This window comes from Suricata suricatta, chromosome 5 (assembly GCF_006229205.1).
Source record: "Suricata suricatta isolate VVHF042 chromosome 5, meerkat_22Aug2017_6uvM2_HiC, whole genome shotgun sequence".
In the NCBI taxonomy this organism is placed as follows: domain Eukaryota; kingdom Metazoa; phylum Chordata; class Mammalia; order Carnivora; family Herpestidae; genus Suricata; species Suricata suricatta.
The window spans coordinates 48,857,877-48,883,872 of NC_043704.1; the positions used below are offsets into that span (position 1 = coordinate 48,857,877).

The following is a 25,996-nucleotide window of genomic DNA, read 5'->3' on the forward strand; positions in this document are numbered from 1 at the left end:
CTTGGGTGGCTCAGTTGGTTAAATATCTGACTCTTGATTTGGGCTCAGGTCACGAACTCATTGTTCATGAGACTGACCCCTGCATTGGTCTCTGCACTGACACTGTGGAGCCTGCCTGGGATTTTCTTTCTCACCCACCCCCTGCCTGTCTGCCCCTCCCTGGCTCATCTCTTTCAAAATAAATAAATAAACATTTTTTAAATTTATACATACATAATGTCCTTGACAACTAAAAAAAATAGGATATTGACATACTTAACCATAATGTGGTCTTGATTCACATGCTCAGGAAATTCAAAACTCTCATAGAAACCATAGTACAAGCCTAAATCTATACCACAACAAAAAGTTTGCTTTTTCATCAGTAGTCTAATTGCCAAAAAAACTGAATACATTTTCTTTAGATGAGTGTCTGACTATAAACCATATTAAAACTGCTTCAACGGCTTCTCATTCCACCTAACAATAATAAACATGCTACAAAATACTCACTTACTAAGCCTGCCTTCTCCTGTAATGGTCGCCTCTCATCTTCCTCCAGGAAAACCTGAGCTTTTCTGAAAGTAAGACACACCTTTAGAGATTCAAAGCAGACAGTGAATTCAGTCCCAAATACTAGCGCCAGGTTTTTCTTGTAGAGTATTTCCCCAGACTCATACAGTTTTGAGTTCCTTTAAATACAGCTTTTGGTCTTTGTAGGTATAAAAATTGTCACATCTCTTACTACATTCTGAAATTTTTAGCTGGAAAAAAAGTTGGTCCCTAAATTTAATTTTTTAAGTAGAAAACTCTTCTTCCAACAGAGGTCAAAATCAGCATTAATTATACGAGATAGGTAACAAGTGATCTCCATCTTCTCAGGCTTCTGATCAGTTTCATAATAAAAGTTTTGATTAAAGCTCCTCTTCCCTGCCATGAAAAAAACAAAAAACAATTAATTGAAAAAGCAAGAAATCACTTTTGTTATAATATGTCACCAACCTATGTTCCTAAGATCTCCAGCACTTTCTATTTTCTTTCTTTGCATTAAAGTTGTCCAGCGCTTTGCTGAGTTAAAAAAAAAAAAAAAAAAAACCAACCCCTCCTCCCTTCAAAAAAAAAAAACCCAGCAAAAAACCCCACTTTATCAAGACCATGTAATGCTTTATGAATCCTAAATCAAGTCTACTAATATTTTCTTGGGCTACTGGTAGATAAAAATGCTGAGACTACATGAAATTGAAAATGTACAAATTTACGTCCTAACATTTTTTTCAGTGCTGTCTTTCCTCAATGAACATCCCTCTTAAGGTTCTAGTATCTGTGTGGACTTTCTTTTGTCTCACTGGATCTTTTGTTTAAAGCTTCTTTGCCATGTGAAATTTTTTTCGTTTATTTCAATGGCAGTTACAAGAAACTGAAGCACGTAATTAATCTGTGTGTTGCTAATTAAGCTCTCCTGAATCCCTTCTTTGGATGTCTTAGCCTAAATTAAATGTATTTTTAATTCAGGGAACACAATCAAGCAGGTGGCTCTAAGAGGCTTATTAAGAGGCTTAGGAAAGACAAAAACATCAGTCATGTTCTTTCTACTGGATACAACTGAAATGGAGCTATAAGCAATCTGCTGGCTGGAGATGTAGGGATGAAGGGGAGTCCTGGTTTTTAAATGGCAGATTCCAGGTAGTACTCTTCTAATAGCACTCAGCAAGGTTAGCAGCGCCTCCCAGGCACCAGTCCAATGTTCAGAGAGATTTTTAAAGGAGTCTCCACCATGTACTTGGAATTTAAAAAGCATCTTCTTCAGCTTCTTAAGGTTCTAATCAATCCTTTCCTATCAGAGGGGAACCATAAGTGAGGGGCTGCTTATCAGAGTGAAGGAATTCAGAGCAAAGGGGCAGAGGCTCCCAGTAAGGCCATGTGTGTTATCATGACCCTTCCTCAATTTCTTCTCCAAGCACGCGTGAATGCTGTGGTTTTTCTCTTCTAAAAGTCAGACGAAGAGATCTGGCCTGAGTGGGACCCCTTCCATGAGGAAGTACCTTTATGAGGGCAACAGGACCAAATATCAAAGCCAAATTACATCTCACTCTTCATATATCCAATTAATGCTCATAATGACCTCTTTATAAGATACTTTATTTTTGTTTTGTTTTGTTTAGTTTTTTGTTTTTTGTTTTTGAGAGACAGAGTGCAAGTATGGGAGAGACAGAGAGGGAGACAGAGAATCCAAAGCAGGCTCCAGGCTTTAGGCTGTCAGCACAGATTCCCACATGGGGCTCAAATTCACGAAAGCAAGATCATGACCTAAGCTGAAGTCAGATGCTTAACTGACTGAGCTGCCCAGGCACCCCAAGGTAGTTTATTTTTGTAACCCAAGTATGGTTATGGATCCTGAGGAACAAAGAAAAATAGTTACAGAACTTGCTCAAAATGCATGCTGAGAAAAACAAATGGAAAGTCATGGAGGGAAATGTAAGATTAACTTGATAAAAGCAAGAGATAAACACTTTAATGAGACTTGTGCAATTCAAAGCATGCTGAAAACTGCCTACAAAGACGCAATGGAAGTAAACACTGAGATATGTGAGGATTTTTGGCTGCTCAAGTGCTCTTCGTAGAAACGTCCATGAAAAATATTTTAGAGCATTAAATCACAGGTGATATCTATGGTAACAAGAGAGAAAATGTAGCATAGCCCAGGAATCTCTAGGTCAGGACAGATAGTTTTAAATCTTCTCCACCATTTGCTAACATTGTAATCTTAAGCCCCTTCATCTTTCAGAGGCTTCCTCTCTTCATTTATAAAACTAAAATATAAAGCATTCAACTTACAAAGCCACTATGATGAGTAAATGAAGTAATCTGTGTGGAAGCGTGCTGTGTTAGCCGTATTAACTGATAAGCACTGGCCGTCACCAGAACCCGTGTCATGAGGACGGGAATTATGTTATGTACTCACGCTGGTGGCACTATTCTAAGGCGCGGGTGTAAGGGGCTGTCACAAATGCTTACATTTGATGTTCTCTCACAAAAGCTACAAACTCAGGATCATTGGCATACAGCTCCAAAATTCTCATTCTTTCTTGAATTTCCTGAGAAAAGAAAAAGAGACCATACATTGCATTTAAAAAACCCCAACAGCTTTTTTGAAGTTCTCATTTTTTATAAAGAAGTGTGGCTTTCTGGGCTACCCAGGATGGGCTTTTCAGAGAAACAAAGGTTTGGTTACCGCATGAAGCACTCTGAATAACTCAGACATATATTCCTATGAAGGCAGGGAGGAAGGAGAGAGCATTTGCTAATAAGGGAAAAAGAAAGCACTGGGGTGGGAAATAAAGTAGAGCTCAGAATTGTATATCTCTTGCATACCACATCGACTGGGAGATATCATGAGGTAAAAAACTGATCATGAAGTATTTTTCATCCTTTCTTGAGGCCCATGTGCTTGCATGTGTATGCGCGCGCGCGCACACACACACACACACACACACACACACACACACACACACACCAGCAGCTGCAGCAGCAGCAACAACAGAAAAGCAAAGTTACCTACCTCTTTGGAAAGCTCACTGTTCTCATACATTTGCCTGATTTCTTCCCTGCTCAGACCACCAATCATCTCTCCACTTGCAGAGCTGTAGAAGGGGTGCTGAGGATAGGGCCCCTCATGCAGCTCTGGTCCAGACACATGGCTTTCACATGTAGGGTACTTCACAGCATTTTCAACTGTTGAGAGGCTGTCAGGCTGCCTGCTAGAACCAAAACGCAAAAGTATGGTTAATTGAGGTTCTTCAGATGCTGGACTACTTCAAATACTACTACCTGAAGTATGACTTCTGTTGGGCAAGAAAAAGAGGTGAATTGGATCACAAACATGGGAAGGTAACTGTGAAAAATATTCAGGTCAATCTCAAATATTATTTACCAGGTGCTATCATCATTTCCTGAACTACATGCCAAGTGCCCTATGGAATTACTGTTCGATGTCTTATTTGTCTTTATTTGCCCCAAAGTGCTTGTCAATAAATGTTGATGGGGAAATATGTCCTTCAACATATAGTATTCAACATAACTGAATACAGCTCCAACATTCCCAGAGTATGCAAGCAAAAATCAGTATGCAACCACACAGAGAATTTGAAAGAAAAATAAATACAGGGAGACCTCAATGAAATTCAATTCAGATCTCCAAATATTTACTGAACATTGATTGCTACTGTGCCTCGGATTGTTCTAGATGCTGATGACACAAAGAGTTTGTTGGAACCCTCTCCTAAATATGCTCTAATGCAAAGTCAAAATCAATAAAAAAAAATGTAAGAACAGTGATAGAAGTATGTCCGGGGTGCTCTAGGATCCTAGGAGAAGTGTCTCCCTAGCCATGCCAGAGGGTGAGGAAAGGTGCCCTGAACCTGAAATGGCAGCTCTTACAGACTCTATAAGCACAGAAGCAAAGTACAACCAGAGGTCATGATCATGTAACAGCTAAAAGGTCTTTGAATCCCTATCCTACTAGGTAGAGCAGGTTTTATTTCACCCATTAGCGAAGCTAATCAACAAACAGATTTCAGTTCTTGTCAGATTCTTACCAATTTACAATCTAGCTAATTACCACTGGAATGAGCCCAAAGGGAACAAACTAACAGATCTGTCACCCTTCTAACTCCTCCCGAATTGTGAAATAGACCTTCTGGTCACATTCAACAATGACATTCCTTCAGTGTGTCTTGAGATTAATGAATGCCTTCCTAACTTTGCTTATGCTCTTTCAATTAGCCACCCCCACAGCAAACATCTATTCTTCCGTCCAGCTAAATATCATAACCATCATTAAAACTTCTATGACTCTCTTTCTAGGCCAAATGAATTAATCCCTCATCTAGGCCCCTTAGCATCTTAATTCATACTGCTGCTTACATTTGTTCCCAATCTGACACCCTTTGAGGATGGAGATCATGTTTTTATTTAACTTTATAGCTCCCTCCCCTCCACCCAGATCCGTATATCCAATATAGCATATAGTAAATACAAAATAAATGAATAAAAGGAATATTTTATTCCATGAAGGAGCAATTTTCCTTATTTACCTGATGGGCCTCTCTCTTTCTCTCCTAACATAATTAGCCTGAAACGTCCTGATGAAGAAGAAGACAAGACCAGACACGACGAGGACAATTCCAAGCACGGTGGCGACAGTAATGCCTATTACCAGGGGCTCAGACACAAACTCCTCACAGTGCTCACCTCGGTACCACCAGTTCTCACCCACCCGGCATCTGTAACGGGAGAAAACAAAGTCCAAAAACAGAACCACTGTGCTGATAATAACAATGGCAGAACTTTCAATGGGACTGGAGAAAGGTAGTGAAATAAATACTGACCACATGAAGCTTCAGTAAAAAAGTGAACATAACAGGTTAAGTGATCACACGATTTAAGGTTGTGATTAATGGCTGGTTCAGACTCAGTAGCTCTTCCAAGACAATTTGTAAATGACTAAATAAAAGACTAGACTAAAAAGAATTATTCTATTTAACTTTCTTACTTATACTTAACAGAACACAGGCCCAGGAAGGAAAGGGACTATGAGATTACACAATTAGTCAGCAACAAATCTGGGTCTAGAACTCAGGTCTCCAGACTCCTCATCTCTTTTCATGACACTGCAGATTCCCCAGACCCTGAGGCCCCAGGCTTGTGCAAAAGTGTCTTCAATTCCCAGAGCAGCAAGAAAATGACTACATCTCAAAATAATATTAATTTCTCTGGAAATCAAAAAACTATTTTTCCTTGGAGTTTTCTAGCTAAACTTTATACTTTTTCATACAGAAGCGTCTGATCATCCCCACCTATTTCCTCTGTGCCTGGCATCTGTGCCAACATTTACCCATTTTGACATTCACAAACTCTCCTCTTACTCAGGTCTCTCCTGTCTATTCTCAGTGTTCGCTCCTTTTATATCCATGTGACTAGTTGTTGTGTGGTTTGGAGGTTGACTAGTTCTGTTTTGTTTAAGGGAAATGAACAGAGGAGAATAGGCAGGCTACCCGAACCTGCTCGTGTGTCTGCTGAACTTTCTTAGTTCTGCCATTTTAAAAAATGGATCTTAGGTACTTTATTTTTGAATACTCAGTAGGACCAAGAGCAGCTCAAAGCCCTTAACATCATATCTAAGAGGACAACAAAAACCTCACACTTTAAGTATTGATCTTGTACCTAAATATAATTTGAGTACCAATTCTTATCATCACCACGAAGAACAACAAAAGGATCTCCAACTACTCCAAGTAGACACACTTAAAAAATGTTTTTCTTATAGCTTCCTAAAAGTATAAAATAAAATAACCAATTGCATTGGGTATATTTCAGGCCTATAAATTGACCCAGTCTTCACATAAGAACTAGATGATGTCCATCTATTGCCTAGAAACAACTTTTATAATAAATTTTGCTGTGATTATCCTAAAGTCATAGATGTAGACAATGACCACAAAGGGAGTATCTATAACCTTGGGAAACCAAGATCTCTAACTATAACATACCTACAAATGGCCCCATGTCCAGGCATAATGTCACACTTTCCGTCATTCAAGCAGAAGTCAGGCTGCAGGTCACAGAGACTTTGACAGGGTAGTTCTTTCACACTCAGGTACCCAGGATAACATCTGCACTCTGCTTCTCCACTCCATGGGTTGACCAAACACTCAGAAAATTCATTGCATGCCTGAAACTTGCAAGGGTTGGCTTGATCACCTAAAATATCAAACAAACTAGAGTATGATACAAGAAGAGGCAAAACACAGGGACTGGAATAGGTGAAGCCCCTCCAGTAACACTCTCCCACTGCAAAATACCAAAGGGCAACCCGATTCCTGAACCATTAAAGTATACCATCACTATCAATACCACAAAAAATTCTCACCAATCCTTGGATTGATGAACTTTTGTCAAATTTCTTTGAAACCCAGAACCAAAGTATAAAACCCAATGATCTGGGTATGCTTTTGCATGTTTCACCAAAGGAACATGTGGAAGCTTTAAAGTCCATGCCAGGTGATTGTCAATTTAAATTCAACATAGTTTTCATGTACCATTCATTTGCACCAGCTCTAATCTACTGTAGTCTACCTCTGTTATATAAACAATGCTAAATGCCAGTTCTCCACACTAAGAACATGGGATAAGGGAACAAAGACCAGAGAAGAAGTGATAGGAGCCTCAGAAGTGGGTATAACTCAATAAGAGCAGCTAAGAACATTTGAGATTTGTGGAAGCCAATGTTAGAAAAATAAATCAGCCCTACACCACCTCAGCCCATTCCCAATAATACTTTGACTTCAGTAACTTAATTTTTCTTTTATTAGGTGAGAAAAAATAAATATTTTAAATAATCATAATAATAACAAGTCAAAACTAATACAAGGCGATGACTATGATGGGTCTTTCATCCTACTGAAGAACATCCCACAATATGTTCTTCACCGATAAATGGCAATCTGTGAATGGCAAATCAAAGACAGATAAAATAGGTAAAAATGAGCCATAGATTCATCTAGATGAAAAGGCATGAAGTTTAGCCAATAGGCTAAGGGGTGCTAAAAATATAAAGACCACAGTCTCTGTTTCCAGAGAAACTAATGTGGTTTTGAGACTCAATTACTTCCTTGCTGCTGGAGACATTAAAGTTATCTTGCACACATCTGTGACCTTGGAGTTTGGAAGATCTCTGCACCTGATTTTCCTTTATCTCATGCTGGAATGGGGAGATGAACTTGATTCAATAGTGTCTCCCCTAAATTCATGTCCAACCAGAACCTCAGAATATGACTTTCTTTGGAAACAGTATCTTTGCAGATGTGATCAACTTAAGATGAAGCCATATTTGATTAGAGTGGACCCTAACCCAATAATTGGCATCCTTCAAAGAAAAGGGAAATTTGGACACAGACACACAGACACACAGAAGAGAATTTCATATAAAGATGGAGACAGAGAATGGAGTGATGCATCTACAAGTCAAAGATCATTGAGGATTGTCAACAAACACCAGAAGCTTAGAAACAGGCAAGGAAGGAATTTTTCTTAAAGAAAATGTGGCCCTACCAACACCTTGATTTTGGACTTCTAGCCTCAAGAACTATGAAAGAATAGAGTTCTATGCTGTTTTAAACCACTTAGTTTGTAGTTCTTTGTTACAGCAGCTGTAGAAAATTAAGATAGGAGACCACTGATAAGATGCTCTTGTAACAAGGAGAGCATCCAAATGTGATGACTGATGGTCAGTTTCTACAAGCAGGATTCATCTGTGTATTTCCCAAGTCTCCCATCTTTACTCTAGTATTCATTTTGTCACTCTGTAATCAGAAAATAATATATCTTGGCCTAGGAGTGAAGGAAAGGAGTATACAAAGTGGGTGCGAAGGATGGTATTACATGGCTCCCTTTTGTTGATAAAAGTTCAAAAGTTTCTGAAACATGACATGTAAAAACAAGTTAGGCAATGACAAGTCAGTCTAGTCTCTAGCCCATCTTTGCATATATATATTTGTTTTAATTGGAAGGCTTTTAACTAAAAATATACATGCTACAGAAAAATATCTACTTAGAAATTTTAAAACTTTGTGGCCATTCTATGTGGGTATATAGGTGAACGTTTTTGCAGGGGGAAGGGATGGAAAAGACAGTATAAGAGAAAAAATACATCTTGCTCTCTTTTGCTTCCAGAATGAGAAGAATCAAGACTAATATATAATCATGTAAGTAAAAGGCTGTAGTGTGAAGATCTCTTTCTAATTCTTTATGCAGGTTGAAGGTGAGAATGCCCAGAATACAGAGACCTCTGTTTGGAAGAGTCAAAGGTAGACCTAGCTCAGCTTAAGATAGGAGACAGGGTCTAAATTGTAGATTGAATACACTCTGGATTTTTTCCAATAGAATACTAAGAGAAGGATGGATGGTTCAGGAAAATAAGAGTGAAGGAAATATGAAGAGGGTGTGGAAAGACAGTGAAAGCAGCCAGAATAACATGGTAGCTGGCTAGTAAGACATGCTTTTGAAAGATGTGCAGAGGAACTTAGGATAGTTATGCCTAACAGTAATATGCTTAAGCCACCTGCTACGCTACAATAACACCTCTTCCATCACCCTCCTACCATCAGCAAATATCTGACAGAATCAATTACCTTGAGTTAGAGGTGCTCTGTGAAGTGAAAAATGAGACTGTGATATGTGTTGGATTAACATCAAGAACCACCATATGGGCCAAGGTAAATGTGAGATTGGAAACTCAGCTCAAGTAACTCAGAGCTGGAGATGATTAAGAAATATTTAAGTTCCCTGATAATTCCTAGAGATATTGAGCGTAAGAAGGCTATTAAACCAGGTTTTACACTGTGCAGGAGAGAGGCTGAATCCAGTTCATTTGAATATTAAAGGAAAAGGTGACTGTATAAACCTAGATGACTTGCTATGCATCTGACATGTGAGTTACACATAAAACTGAAGTAAACACACTTCCTTATTATAATTCTATTTTTTAATGTTTATTTCTGAGAGAGACAGACAGAGCGTGAGCCGGGGAGGGGCAGAGAGAGAGAGGGAGATACAGAATCTGAAGTAGGCTCCAGGCTCTGAGCTGTCAGCACAGAGTCCAACGCAGAGCTCAAAACCATGAACAGTGAGCTCATGACCTGAGCTGAAGTCAGACATTTAACTGACTGGGCCACCCAGGCACCCCTAATGTAATCTCTTTAAAAAGATGTAGACTGACTTTGGCAAAAGTTGTATAAATCATAACTGCCTGCATTTGTATGGGTAGTCAAATGTTTTTACATGATTTTTGTTTAATACTTAGACTAGCTCCATGAAATATATACACCAGGTAATAATACTATCCCCATATAAGTACTAAGTCTCAGAGATAAAATAGCTCATCTGGAGTCCCACAAATGATAAATAGCAGAGCAGAGGCAAGACAGCAGGACTTCCAAATTATAATTCATTTCTTCTTCCACTGCACCACACTTTGCTCATTTTCAATGAATAATGTTCCTTCAAAAATTTCAAAGGAAAGAATGTTTGCTTCTTTCTCAGTTAAAAAAAAATACTGTTGGCTCCCAAATCAGTTTGAGAGTAAAAGGCACTAGAGAAATATAAACCTAGACATTTCACCTTACTCCTCCTCAAAATCACTGTTCTCTGGTATATGGAAGGAAAAAAGAGAACAAAATCTGAGGCTCCAACAGTATTCTCTGCATCCAAGTATTCCAAATAAAAACAATGGTTCATTTCAGCCAGTCACAGTATTTTTGAGTTCCTCCTATATGCAAGACACTGTGCTAGGTTTGGGCCAGAATATGTTAATAAATCATGATAATACATAACCTACAAATAATAAATAATAAATCAAATTAATAAATCTCTATCCTTGTGGAGAACTCAACTGGCAAAAATAGCCACTAAGCAACTATGTGCATAAATAAGTTATATACTCTATAGCAGGAAAGAATATTATATTACAGGAAAGACTAGAAGGAGAGATCCAATCCAGATAATGGGTGAATCAGTGAAAATCTTGAGGAAAAGACATTTGAATTTAGGCATAAAAGGTGAATAGAAATCAGCAGAGAGGGGAAAGAGTTTTAGACAACAGGCACAATAAGTATATGCAAAGGCCTTAAGGCAAGTTTCTTGAATCCAGAGAAGTAAAACAAGCTAATTTGACTATAATATGGTGAGCAAAGAAGTTAGTTTCACTGGATGATACTGGGGACCAGAGCTCTTGGCTATTAAACCAGGCAGCCACAGAAGATTTCAGGCAGGAAAGGGAAATAATCTGATTGATGTTTTAGAAAGACCACCCTGGCTGCTGTCTGGATAGAGGAGAAAAAGAGAGGTAGTGGGGAAACTGGGTCAAATGAGAGGCCATAATGAAGCACAGATCTGAGATATATTTAGAATATTCACAATTAATATAAGTTTGGGGATGATGGAAACTGAGTTATCAGAATGACTTCCCAGGTTTCTGGCTTAAGTAGGTGATGGATAAGGCTTTCATGTCTCAAGATGCTGAAGCTGACAGAAGGATCTGATTTAATTAAAAGATGAGGCGATATGGAAAACAAGAGCTCATTTTTAGATATCTGAAGTTTGATATTTATAGGATACATGCAAGTTGAGATCATCAAATATATAGGTATTGATTCTGGAACTCACAAGATAACTCTGATCTGCATATAAAAAATGTAGAGGGGCACCTGGGTAGCTTAAGTTAAGCATCTGACTTTGGCTCAGGTCATGATCTCACAGTCCCTGAGTTCGAGCCCCATGTCAGGCCCTGTGCTGACAGCTTGGAGCCGGGAGCCTGTTTCAAATTCTGTGTCTCCCTTTCTCTCTGCCCCTCCCTTGCTTGTGCTTTCTTTCTCTCTCTCTCTCTCTCTCTCTCTCTCTCTCTCTCTCTCTCAAAATACATAAGCATTTAAAAAAATGTGGAGCGTTACTGACACTTACATAAGATTTACAATTATGGAAATGGGTAAAACAGCTTAGGAAAGTAATATAGAAGGAAAGAGAGTGCAAATCTTTTGGATTTGGCAACTCAGAGACGCAGCAAGGGCAGATCCAGGGGATAAGTAAAAGAGAGCTAGACAGAGCAGGTAGAAAAGGGAATAGGAGGTAAACAAGATAACACATGTGAACAACCCCTTTTAAAAGAGAATGATATTGATGTTCTTTGAAGAAATGATTTAATAATTACAAAGATGTGGAGATTCTGCCTGAAATAGTCCTCTTTTTCCTACAAGTATTGAATTCACCTTGATTCACTATAGAAGAAAAGACACAAGAATAATCACCAGATTCCATTAAGAAACCACCATTAGCATTCAATACCATTACCTGATTCCACATCAAGAGAGTATTTATCAATAGCCAAGTTCATGGTCTGGTAGGCAGTAGTACAGAAGTCTTCCAGAATCATGTATACAGCATTGTTGACATTAGGAGGGACAGACTTGACAAACTTCATTCGGCTGTTCACCACAATACTGCCGTTTCTGAAGTTCAGGATTTCTAAATTCTGGAACCCTGTGAGATTTGACTGAAGGTAGGGAACCAGCTACAATACACAAAAAGTAATCAGTTTATTTACAAGATTTGGCCATTTTGTTCAAAACATACAAACTCCCACCCAAAAAACCAAGAATGAGCCCCTCGTGCACTTTTCCACACTATATTCTATTTACATTATTTAAATAACCGTACATCAATAAAAATATAAATTGTGAATCACTTGAGAGTCAAGAGATTTTCACAGTGATACTTAAGAATCCATGGAACTCAGAGACAGTTTTAGATACCCAGAGAATTTGCTCTCTCTATTTCACTAAAGAATCACAACAGCCAAGGGGTGCCTGGGTGGCTTAGTTGGTTAAGTGTGCAACTTTAGCTCAGGTCATGATCTTGTGGTTCACAAGTTCAAGCCCCATATCAGGCTCTCAGCTGTCTGCATGGATCTTGCTTCAGATCCTCTGTTTCTCTCTCTGTGTCTCTGTCCTGCTTGTGCTCGCCAACCCCCCATCTCTCTCTCAAAAATAAAAATAAAACTTTTTTTAAAAAAACAAGAATCACAACTGTCAAGGTATTATTAGTACCTACAAAACACTGGTCTCACAATAAAGTGTGAAAAGAAATTGTAAACTTGCTTCAGTCCCATGGTTCATGGAATACAATCTACAGTATCTAAATTACTATATAATTTTCATGCCATATTTGTGCTTTCCATTTCTTATATCTATCTGTTGTATTGTTTTTCTACCAACCCTAGGGCATGACACTATTTTTCAATTAATATCTACAACAGACCACACTTTCACTGGCTCAGATCTTATGTTTGGGAGAAAGAGGGTTAGTTCATACACAATTATTCACTAATACCCATGTTTCACTTCCTGTGCTTACCAGTTCCAAAAATCTTTGCTCCAGTGCTCTATACTCCAAAGAGTTTTTATTAAATAGGTCTTCTGAAAACATCATGTTTGTCACTCGGAGGCTGAAGAAAACCACCAAAGCTCCTGCAGTCTGGGTATGACTCAAGTCACCTCCTTCTGTGGGCTGCACCACAATAGTCCTCTCTGTGGCGTGAATATTTGTAGACATTTCCACATAACTACCAACCTTGCCATTTTGCTCAGGGATTAGCTCAGGCTGATAGTAATCTGTGCTTATTCGGTCCAGTTCTAATGAAATATCCTGTACACCCATAATTACTTCATCTTCTAGCAGGGTGGAGCTTGTGGCTGGAGACAACTTGGTAGACTGTGTCATGGAAGATTTCAACCAGAGCTTGTCAGTACTCTGTACTGTACTTGCCAATTCATCTCTGGACAATTGCCCCAGAGAAGTTCTTCCCCAGACTACATCTGATTCTGGCAATATGGTCCCCAAAGGTTGCATATCTGGCTTCGTTATTGAAACCTTTCTGTCAAACCATTCACGGATGGATGACCCTGTAGTTTTTTCTATATCCTCCTTTAGAAAGGGTAGCTCTGGTTTACCAGCCGAAGCAGAGATTGCTGTAGCTGTCAGTAGAAGAGGTGCTTTGGTAACTGAGTAATCATCAATGTCAGGTCCCTCTGATATTTGTTTGGAGAGAATTAGAGATGCAGATTGAGTTGTGGTCTCTGCAAGGATGGGCACAGTAGATCCACCAATGAGCTCTTCCTTTGCAAAGTGTGTGGCTTCATCATAATGCCCATATTTTAAATGCTCAGTACTTTGCCCTATGGAATCTACTTTGTCATCTATAACTAATTTCTCATCTATACCCTCTGTTGGCATAAGCGACTCCTGATCTTCAAGCCATGACTTAGACAGTGGTTCAGAACTCTTCCCTAATGAAGTTTCGCTCCATGGCCAAGTAATCAGATCCACCTTTTGCCCAGACCCTGAACCTAAACCACTCTCAAATATAAACTCTTTTTCTATGGATGTGTCTGGCAGCAAAGGGCTCACTTCTAATTGGCCTTTGACCTTGGAGGCCAAAGAGTCCAAGCCAAAAGGTATCGTTATGTCTTTAGCAAGAAGATCTAAAGTGACAGAGGAGGCCAGATATGGTGAGGATGTCAAAGACACTTCATAGTCTTCTATAGATGGTATCGTTTCCTTTGGCACTGGGTGAGCGAGTGGACTTGAAGGCAATGAATGAACAGAAAGAATATCTTCTGGTTCTTCAACTTTGATTAATCCTAAAAGTAAGTTTTCCATTAATTAATCTACAAAGTTGCCAAAATGTATTCCTAGTTCTCCTAATACAGCCAACTATTTTTTTTTCTCATTAAGTTAGGATGTACAGTTGCTGATTCTTACTTTGATATATTAGCAAGAGGATCTCATGTTATGTGATGTGGTACAATCACTCATGCATATACCCCCTTTCCCTGAGGTTAACAAGATCTCAGCTATTGAAATAATTCATCTTTAGAGATTTGATTTTTTTACTCCATGAAAATAAAGAACCATATTGACAACAAAGATAGACTCTAGTAGAAACTAGAGAGAAAATCCAGGAAATTTTGTCTTTGAATTCCCATTTCCTTATTATGTTTATTGCCCATTATCCTCCAGATTTACCCAATGTTTGAAATCCTGAACTCATTATTTATATTTTCGTTTAACTTCCACTTTCACAAATATAGTCCATCCATAAGTCAAATTGATTTTTCCTTCTGCCACATTTAAATCATCTACATAATTTTCATTTCCTAATCTCTGCTATAGGTACCCTGTTTCATGTTCTCCCTTTCTCAAGCCTAATGCAAGCTAACATCTCTATACAGGCCCCATAATTAATACTATTAAAAGCTACTAGAATAATTTTCTATGATGATGTTTATCACTTAACATTCAATTTAATAAAGTAGCTCTTTAATAGTAATTTAATTATGTATTCTTTAATAGGATGTTCAAAATATCCATTAATTGATCCCTCCAGCCCACCAAGTTCATTTCTTATTATTTATCTATTTGGAATCTCCATTCCAATTAAATCTGATTGTTCACTCTCTCACACAGCTTTTCTAAGACATTCCCTCCTAATAGATGCTACCAGGCTTTTTTATTAGCCCTAGCCACTAATTCTTCAAAACCTTTGTCATCTGATACAATAAAGTAAAAAAGTGTGAGAAGTGATTAAAATCCCTTACCATCTTCTAAAATGTGAGATCCAGAAGTTCCTTCCTTAGAAACCACAGGCAAGCCAGTCTGAAGCACTGCTGGGGTGACAGAATGAAGAGTCAAGCTGCTAACCTCTAAAACCTCTGGGGAAGTACTGAGGCCCACCTTCGAGGGAAAGGCTAATTCAGGTGTAGACACTAAATCACCCAAAGGGCTTTCTGACCAGAGTTCCCTGCCAGTGGTTGAGGGAGGACCAGAGCTGAAATCAAGTGGTGAAATATTGCTGGTGGTGGATTCATCTGCTGAGGGCCATTCAGCTTGAAGGGTATTATCCTGGGGGGAAAAAAAGGCTAAATCATATCATAGATAAAAGAAACACATAAAAAATGATTTCAAATATCACCTATGTATAAATTCCCAGATTTTCCAGGGACACAGAGATAATGTATTATTGGTGGGGAGAGAGTGGGGGGATGGGCTCTCCAACCAAGCAGATCTCTAATCAAACCCCTATTCAACCACACACTATTTGAAAACTCTAGAGAAGAACCATGTACGTCTTGAATCTCATCTGTAAACTGGGGAGAGATGAGATAACATACTTAAAAGATTCCAAAGTGAATTTGTGGAAAACAAAATACTATTTCTCTTGCTTTAGATGGTCCATTACTCTGTCTTATTAGCTTAAATACTATATATGAATAATTACTATAATCTGTAATTTGATGTCAAAGACCTAAGCATATTTCCCACAGCAGGACTGAACAATTAGAAATATTATTAATCGCTCTGAATGAATTGAACTACTTAAGGTTTTTTTGTTCTGATATACAATATCACATCAAAATGTGGACTTGCTACCTCGAAAGAAAAGCAACATCTATGAAATGACATCTCACTTACAAAATTCAGTTTTCTCTTTCTAGTGAGTTTTTACTAATGTAGTAAAAATACAGGAATAGAAAAGTAGACAGAAACACAATCCATAAACATGTTAATTATGTAACCATATGAAGGTAAGTCTGTACAGAAAAGTTTAGTGGTGATGCTAATGGGTAAAATGGCCACCGCATTCGGTGGGAGTTTATATACTTCAATCTATGCTTACTTCTAAAAAATGAAAAATAAAAGTGCCATGTGCATATAAGAAATTCACAAAATAGTTCCTGGGCAAAAACTGAAAAAGGAAAATAGAAAAGAACAATCATTCTCTACCCTAAATAACACTAAAATCACATAAAACCTTTTTAAAACACTGGGGCTCCTGGGTGACTCACTTGGTTAAATGTCCGACTCTTGATTTCAACTCAGGTTATGATCTCACAATTCCTGAGATCAATCCCACATGGGGCCCTGAGCTGCCAGTGAGGAGCTTGCGTGGGTTTTCTCTCTCTCTCTCTCTCTCAATTAATTACTTAATTAATTTAAAAAAAAACAAAAAAAAATGCACAGAAAACAACAACAACAAAAAAAAAAACCCACCAATGTCCAGGCCTCACACCCTAGAGCTTCCAACTTAATTGGTTGAGGATAGGACTTAGACACAGTACTTTCAAAAGCTCCCCAGTAGAAGATACAGGTTGACTATATTCTGGCTACAGTATTACAGGCTGTGTTTCTAAAATATTTCATTGTTGAATTGTTGTATTTCTCATCAGGTAGACCCTTTAAGGAACCTCCTGGTGCTGGGTTCAAGATATCAGCTCAAAAGATACTAAACACACCATCACCTATGTACACAAGAAATATAGAGCTCCATATGGAGAAACTCCTTCTGAAAAAGTCCTGAAAACTAGATAAACAGCATCCCCACAACAGAAGATAAAAGGGCCACACTGGGTTGACTAGGAGAGGCAGAGATATGCTCTCACCAAAACTCACCCAAAGACTTGCAACCAGAATGAAATCTCACCAACATGGAACTTTTCCCTGAGGAGCAAGGAGTTTGTGCTCCACATCAGACACCTCAGCCCTTCAGTCCTGCACCCCTGATACCAGCCATCCAAACATAAAACCAACAGAGATTATGTCCAGAACTGTAGAGAATGGAGAACCTAACCTTGAAGGACTCACTAACAGACTTACTCGCCCCAGGACCCAGTGCAAAAGCAGCAATATCTTTGTTTACTTGTTTGTTTGTTTTAAAGAGAGTATTTCATCTTTTTTTTAATTGAAGTAGAGTTGATACACAATGTTATGTTAGCTTTAGGTGCACAACATAGTGGTTCTACAACCCTATAAATTATGTTATGTTCACCACAAGTGCAGCTATCATGTGTCACCATAGAATACTATTATAATATCATTGACTATAATCCCTATGCTGTACCTTTCATCTCCATGACTCATTCACTCCACAGCTGGAAGCCCGTACCTCCCACTCCCCTTCTCTCTGATAACTACCCATAGCCCCACCATCCTTCCTCTGATAATCATCAGTTTGTTCTCTGTGTTTATGGATCTGTTTCTGGGGTTTTTTTTTACTTATTTGTTCATGTGTGTGTGTGTGTGTGTGTGTGTGTGTGTATGTTTACATTCCACATAAAGTAAAATCATATGGTATTTGTCTTTCTCTGTCTGACTTACTTCACTTAGCATAATACCCTCTATGTCCATCCATGTTGTTGAAACTGGGAAAAATCTCATTCTTTTGATGGCTGAATAATATTCCATTGCCTGTATATATACAGCACATCTTCTTTATTCATCTATCAACGAACACTTAGGTTGCTTCCATATCTTAAACATAGGGGTGCATGTATCTTTTTAAATTAATGTTTTCATTTTCTTTGAGTAAGTAACCAGTAGTGGCATTACTGGATCTTATGGTATTAAAAAGCTGAAGTTTGGAAAGCACATAAACCATATGTAAAAGGAGACACACTGATCTTAAAGTAACTGTCAAAAAGGAAGGGATCTATTAGAGCTTTCTCTAAGGAAAATAGCACTGGTAGGTGCCATTTTTGCAGTCTCACTCTACCTTACTAATGAGTGGCAATTGCCCTCCATACTGCCAGGGCATGTGGGGCTCCCATCGACATCACAGGAACATCACAGCCAGCCAGGCGAACACCACCCTACACCCCATGCCACAGCTGAGCCATAGCCGGCCAGGCAAGGGCTACACCCTCCCCACCCCACCCCCAACACGGTCAGTGAGGAGAGCACCATGACTTCACCCCTACTAAAAATATATCACTGACAGCCTGGGCAAGAACTCCGCCCACCCACTCCCCACACCACCGCCCAGCATGTGCGTACAGCCCACACAGAGAACAGCCATGAAGTACCTGGCTCTGATGGCCAGAGGGGAGTGTGTTTCTGGCACCTAGGGATAAAATCACTGCTTAAGAGCACTCCTACAAGACTCATGGAAATAACTGTTCATCTAATACATAGAAAACAAATACAAAGAATCAGACAAAATGAGGAGACAGAGGAATATGTTCCAAGTGAAAGAACAAGAGAAAACCTCAGAAAAAGTCCTTAATGAAATAGAGATAAGTAATCTACTTAATAAAGAGTTCAAAATAATGTTCATAAAGATGCTCACCAAATTTGGAAGAATAAGGAATGTGCACAGCTAGGATTTCAACAAAGAGAAAAAATAAAAGTGTACCAAACATAAGTCACAGAACTAAAGGATTCAATAACTGCACTAAAAAGTACAGTAGAGGCTTTCAACAGCAGATTGGAAGAAGTAGAAAAACACAGATCAACAAGCTAGAACACAAAGCAATTAAACTCACCCAGACAGAGAAGCAAAAAGAAAAAATAATTTTAATAAGTGACAGTGCCTTAAAGGACCTATGAGACAATATCAAGTGGAATAATATACACATTATAGAAGTCTCAGAAAGAGAAGAGAGAGAAAAAGAGGCAGAAAACTAATTTGAATAAATAAAGGCTGAAAAATTCCCTAATCTGGGAAGAAAACAGAAACCAAGTCCAGGAAGCACAAAGAGTTTCAAAAAACATGAATCCAAAGAGATCTACACTAAGACACACTATAATTAAAATGTCAAAAGATAAAGAGAGACTCCTAAATGCAGCAGAAGGAAAAACAAAAAAATTATTGGGTGCAAGGGAAACCTCATAAGGCTGTCAGCAGATTTTTCAGCAGCAACATTGCAAGCTAGAAAGTAGTGACATGAAATTTTCAAAGTACTGAAAGGAAAGAGTACTCACTTACAGTGAGATTATCACTCAGAAAAAGGTAAAGATAGAGTTTTTCAGATAAGCAAAAGCTAAGGGAGTTCATCACCACTAAACAGGCCTTACAAGAAATATTAGACTTCTTTTAGTTGAAAAACAATGGAACTGATTAATGACAAGAAAACATGCAAAAGTAAAAGTCTCATAGGAAAAGTTAAACATATTCTTAAAGTAATGGGTTAATTAATTATAAAGCTAGCACAAAGGTCAAAAGACAAAAGTAGTAAAATCAACTAAAACTGCAATAATCAGTTAAGGAATATATAAGATAAAAAGATGTAAAATGTGACATCAAAAACATAAAACAGGGGCACCTGGGTGGCTCAGTTGATTAAGTACCTGATCTTGATTTCAGCTCAGGTCATGATCAAGCCTGAGTCAGGCTCAGATTCTCTCTCTCCTTCTCTCTTTTCCTCTGCCAGTCACATTTTCTCTCTCTCAAAATAAATAAACAAACATTAAAAAAAAACATAAAACATGTGAGGGGTATTAAAAATGTAGAGTGTTGAAACATATTCAAATTTAAGTTGCTATCAAATTAAAATGGACTGTTATACATATATAGGATAATATATGTGAATCTCATGGTAATCACAAAGCAAAACTTGTAGTAAATACATAAAGAAAATTAGAAAGGAATATAAATGCAATACTAAAGAAGTTATCAAACCACAAATGAGAGAAAAAGAAGGGACAGAAGTGGGCTACAAAAAAAAAAAGGCAGAAAAGAATTAACAAAATGGCAATAAGTAGATACCTATCAATAATTAAATATTATCCTCCTACAAAGGTGTGTCTGTAGTTCCCTGTCGTTGGACACATAAGAATTAGAGGAAAAGAAATGTGGATTTGGATAAGTCTGGAACCAGCTTGCTCCCTACAGGCTCAAAACCAACTATCCAACAGAAAAAAAGAATGAGTAAGTGAATGAATGAATGAATAAATAAATAAATAAAAATGGACTAAAGCATCTAATCAAAAGACAAAAAGTGGCTGAGACAAGGCTCATTATATGCTGCAAACAAGAGATTCATTTCAGGAATAAGGACATGCAAAGACTGAAAGTGAAGGGATATAAAAGATACCCCATGCAAATGCAAATGAAAAGAAATCTGGTACAGGTATACTCATCACTCTTTCATTACAATAAAAGATAAAGAAGGGCTGTACAGAATGACAAAGGGGTGAATCCAACAAGAAGCTACAACATTTATAAATACATATGCACTCAACATAGGAGGGCCAAAATATATAAAGCAGATATCAACATGCCTAAAGGGAAAAATTGACAGAAATACAATAATAAGTGGGGACTTTAATACCTCACTTAGCAGTGGATAGATCACCTAGAATAAAATCAATAGTTAAACACTGGGTTCAAATGACACAGTACACCATTTAGACTTAAAATATATACATACAGAACATTCCATCCAAAAGCAGCAGAATACATACTCTTCTTAAGTGCACCTGAAATGTTTTCCAGGACAGAGCACATGTTGGGCCACAAAACAACTCAATAAATTCAAAAAGACTTAAATCATATAAAACATCTTTTCTGACCACAATGGTGTAAAAATAAATACCAGTTATAGGAATAAAACGGTCAAAACCAAAGAGATTAAGCAACATGGCACTGAATTGTCACTGGATCATCAAAGAAATCAAAGGAGAAATGAAAAATACCTACAGACGATTGAAAACAAAAATACATCATCCAAAAATCTATGGGGTGCAGCAAAAGTGGTTGTAAGAGCGAAGTTCATAGCAAGAGATCTATCTCAAAAAGCAAGAAAAATCTCAAATAAACAAATTTCCTTAATACCTAAAGGAAAGAGAAAAACAACAAAAAAAATAGTAGAAGGATGAAAAAAAGTCAAAGTGAAAATGAATGAAGACTAAAAAGACAAAAATATCAATGAAACTAAAAATTGTTTCTTCAAAAAGATAAACAAAATTTTAAAACCTTTAGCTAGACTCACCAAGGAAAAAGTTAGAGGGCTCAAATCTATAAAACCAGAAATGAAAGAGAACTTACAAGTGATGCCACAGAAATACGAAGAATCCTAAGAAACTACTATGAACAGTTGTATGCCAACAAATTAGACAACCTACAAGAAATGGAGACATTCCTAACAACATAGAGTCTTCCAAGAGTAAATCAAGAAGAAACAGAGAATATGAATAAACCAATTACTAGTTAGGAGATTGAATAAAAAACTTCCCAACAAAAATCCAGGACCAGATTGTCTCACTGATGAATTCTACTAAACATTCAAAAAAGATTTGATAGCTATCCTTTTCAAGTTCTTCCAAAAATTGAAAAGGAAGGAATGCTTCCACACTCATTTAATGAGATTAGCATTACCATGATACCAAAACCAGACAAGGTCATTACAACAAAAAGAAATTACAGTTCAATATTCCTAATGAATATAGATATAAAAACCCTCAAAATAATTAGCAAACCAAATTCAACAATATATTAAAAAGGTCATACACCATAGTTAAGTAGGCTTTATTGCAGAGATGCAAAATGGTTCAACACCTGTAAATCAATCAATGTGATACAACACATTAACAAAATGAAAGATAAAAATTATATGATCATCTCAATAAATGCAGAAAAAACTTTTGACAAAATTCAACATTCATTTATGATAAAAACTCTCAACATAATGGGTATAGATGGCACAGACGTCAACATAATAAAGGCCATATATGAAAACCCCATAGCTAATGTCATACTCAACAATGAAAAACTTAAAGCACTTCCTATAAGATCAGGAACACAACAAAGACGCCCACTCTTGCCACTTTTATTCAACATTGCATTGAAAATACCAACCAGAGCAAATTGGCAAGAAAAAGAAATAAAAGACATCCAAAAATGGAAAGAAAAAAGTAAATTGTCTCTATCTGCAGATGACATACTATATATAAAAACCCTAGAAGACTCTACACACACAAAAAAACGTTAGAGCTAATGAATGAGCTCAGTAAAGTTGCAGGATACAAAAGTAACATATAAAAATCTGTTGCATTTTTATACACTAATAATAATCTATCAGAAAAAATCACAAAATACTCTTAAAATGAAGAAAATAATCATTTACCATTATACCAAAAAGAATAAAATATCTAGGAATAAATTTAACAAAAGAGGTGAAAAACCTGAACACTGAAAACTTTAAGACATTGATGAAAGAAACTAATGACACAATAAATGGAAAGACATTCCATGTTCCTGGATTGGAAGAATTAATATTAAAATTTCCAAATGACCCAAAGTGACCTATACAGATTCAATGTAATCCATATCAAAATTTCAATGGTATTTTTCACAAAACTAGAAAAATAGATTCTAAAATTTGTATGGAACCACAAAAGACCCTGAATAGGCAAAGTAATTTTGAGGTATCACGCTGAGTTCAAACTATACTGTGAAGCCATATATGTGTGTGTGTGTGTGTGTGTGTGTGTGTGTGTGTGTGTGTATCTGGCCTTAGCGTCCACAATTCTTGGCTCACAGATCCCAAAACCCTTGGAAGTTTCTAAGTGTTAAGAATTACTAAAGTGTCTTTTGTTAAAGAGGTGACTTTTAGAAGGCACTTAAGGATGGGAGCTCATTGCCAATGAAACCAACCATGTGATTAAGGGGTTGGAATACTCAGTCCCACCCTGAGAACTCCAGGGTAGGGAGAGGGTCTAGAGGCTGAATCAGTTACCAATGGTTGATGATTTAATCAAACACACCTACATAATGAAGCCTCCATGAAAACCCAAAAGGATAGGATCCGGAGAGCTTCTGGGTTGACGAACACCTGGAGACTGGGGGAGAATGGCATACCTGGAGAGAGCCTGCAAGCTCTGCACCCCTTCCCACATACCTTGTCCTATCCATCTCTTCCATCTGGCTGTTCCTGATTTGTATACTTTTATAATAAATCAGTAATCTAATAAGCAAAATGTCTCTGAGTTCTGTGAGCCATCCTAGAAAATTAATCAAATTTGAGGACAAAGTCATGGGAACCTATGATTTACAGCTGGTTGGTCAGAAGCACAGGTAGCAACATAGGCTTGCAGGAACGTGTGTCTGAGGTGGAAGTGCAGAGGCAGTGTGGTAGAATGGAGCTCTTAGCCATGGAATCTAATGCTATTTCTGGGTAAATAGTGTCGGAATTGAGTTGAATCATTGGATACCCAGCTGGTGTCTGGAGAATTAGGTGGTGCTATGTAGGGAACAGTCCCCCTTCACACACTGGAAACTGAGTCTCAAAACCATTTTAGGAGGGTAAGCATGTGCATATGTGTGAATAATATAAATTATCAAATTTTAGAACTAGAACTCCTGAATCATGTAGTCTAACCTTGCCTATTAAAGATGAGAAACTGAGGTTCATAGAAGTGAAATGACCATGGCCACAGGAAATAGAGGAAAAATAGGGTTCTCAGTCCCAGTGCTTTCCCCACTAACCCAGACTGTTCACTGAGAGACACATTACAAGTGTCTGTAACCAGATGGCAAAAAGATTCCGAGAGGAGAAACTAGAGCTACAGCCTCGGCAGTCCATTCTCATTCAGGTTAGCAGATGTCCCCAGGTCTACCCACGTAAACAGAGCAGAGAGATAGAGGAAAGACCATTTTCCTTTTCTTTTTTAATACTTTTTAATTTTTTTTATTTATTTTGAGAGAGGGAGGGAGGGAGGAGGGGCAGAGAAAGAGGGGGGCAAAAGATCTGAAGCAGGTTCTGTGCTGATAGCAGAGCCAGATGCAGGGCTCAAACCCATGAACCATGAGATCATGACCTGAGCTGACGTTGGACCCAGATGCTCCAATATAATTTTCGAATATGTAATTATCTGATATGTTGAATACAGAGGCTGTTTGTATAGACAAACTAAGGAAAAAAAGTTTCTTCCTTTCATTTTTCTAGCATCTAAAATCATTAATGCATTCAAGGAGAAGCAACAAGGCCATTTGCCAAGTTTGTTCCTCAAAAAAGTAGTTACGATGATGACCATCATATCACACAGGAAATTCACCTTTTCCCTCTTAATGATCTAAAACCACTTCAAGAGATGTGTTAAAGCTACTCATTTGTCCAGCAGAGTCAGGCATATTTATATCCTTACAAATTCTACATGTGCATTTTTTTCAAAATTCCGAGTGAAATGGCTCAAGCCCCTTTAACCCATGCTGAAAAAATTGAGTTTTATCAGACATTTCCTAGGAAATGAAGCTCAATCTTCAATGAAAAAGAAATTCCCAAACAATATACATAATTTCAGTATATACAAATAAAATGCCTTTCCATTCCATAAAAATTAAAAGTAAAACAATACATAACATCTTAGATGAAAGTTAAGTCACAAGTAGACCACGTAAAAAGTGAAAGGAAACAACTTGACTTTTTAAATAAGGATAACCTACTACTCCAAATAAGGATAATCTAATCTACTTTAAATAAGGATAATCTAATCTACTCCAAAAAAGTGCCCCCTAGAAAACGGCTGGGCAATGAAGCTTTGTCATACGTTGTGAAAGGTATAACATATACGTGCCAGTAATAGCACTTCATTTATTTTCATAGGAATAGATGTTCCCATAGTAACAAATTCAACTCAAGAATTCTTCTTTTAGTTCAATGTAGTATATTAAACTGGCCAGTTTCACTTCTGTATATGCCAGTTGAAAAGCTTGCTAGTGCTATAGAAAGCATACTGTGCAACATGTAATTTTCCAAGTCAGGATGCCAAAAAGTGTCAAATTCAATATCCCAACATTCCTAGTCTAAAATAACTTCTAAAACTCAAATCTGTAAATACATATATTTTAAATCTCATTTCTATGAAAGAACAAAATCTTGTTAACATTTGCTCAAAAACAGGAAGGAAAACAATAACCACACATTTCTGATTAATCATTCCTTTTTTATTAAAAAATTTTTTTAATGTTTTATTTATTTTTGAGAGAGAGAGAGAGAGAGAGACAGAGTGAGCAGGGGAGGGTTAGAGGGAGAGGGAGACACAGAATCTGAAGACAGGCTCCAGGCTCTGAGCCAACTGTCAACACAGAGTCAGATGCAGGGCTTGAACCCACGAACCATGAGATCATGACCTGAGCCAAAGTCAGATGCTTAACTGACTGAGCCACTGAGGCACCCCTAATCATTCATTCTTTTCTTCTTCATGCTTTATTATCATCCATTAACATTCCACTGTCTCCTTAAATTGTTACTTAATACCCCACAGTTATCACTATTCAAAAAACTGGAGGGTTGGCTTTGATGCAAATGGAACCACATTACAGGCACCACGACCAAACACGTGAGCCCAGTTAGCCAGTGCTTGTCAGCATTGAAGGGGCAGCCCCTTTCAGCCAAACCCTAGCTGCTTTCTGCAACAGGGGAACATGAACCTAATGATACCAGTTCACCCTGGTTTCCAAAAGAAGTTGAAAATCTGCATTTTTCTGTAAAAATATCCTAATTGCTAAACATTGGCTTTGTTAAAAAAAAAAAAAAAAAAAAGGGTCTCAAAACATATGCTTACAGCTGGACCCAGCTGGCTGGCCTCCAGTCTGCAACCTGTGGCTCATAAAGAAGCTCCTATTGTTATCACG

General features: G+C 37.7%; 1 protein-coding gene and 1 non-coding gene across 2 annotated transcripts in view; one reads left to right on the forward strand and one right to left on the reverse strand.

Annotated features, from left to right (window-relative positions):
• Nucleotides 1-229: 229 nt before the first annotated feature.
• The window catches only part of IMPG2 (interphotoreceptor matrix proteoglycan 2), a 76,950-nt gene continuing 51,183 nt past the window's right edge, over nt 230-25,996 (reverse strand). Inside the window, exons 12-19 of the mRNA XM_029938698.1 lie at nt 15,186-15,489; nt 12,943-14,228; nt 11,881-12,100; nt 6,528-6,738; nt 5,073-5,261; nt 3,539-3,746; nt 2,995-3,074; nt 230-909 (exon numbers count right to left, since the gene is read on the reverse strand). Of these exons, the coding sequence (XP_029794558.1) occupies nt 894-909; nt 2,995-3,074; nt 3,539-3,746; nt 5,073-5,261; nt 6,528-6,738; nt 11,881-12,100; nt 12,943-14,228; nt 15,186-15,489 (2,514 nt within the window). The 3' untranslated portion in view covers nt 230-893. The remainder of the gene's footprint in view (nt 910-2,994; nt 3,075-3,538; nt 3,747-5,072; nt 5,262-6,527; nt 6,739-11,880; nt 12,101-12,942; nt 14,229-15,185; nt 15,490-25,996) is intronic.
• LOC115293091 lies at nt 20,149-20,279 on the forward strand. Its single transcript, XR_003909352.1, has one exon. It is a non-coding gene; the product is annotated as a small nucleolar RNA SNORA38 (small nucleolar RNA).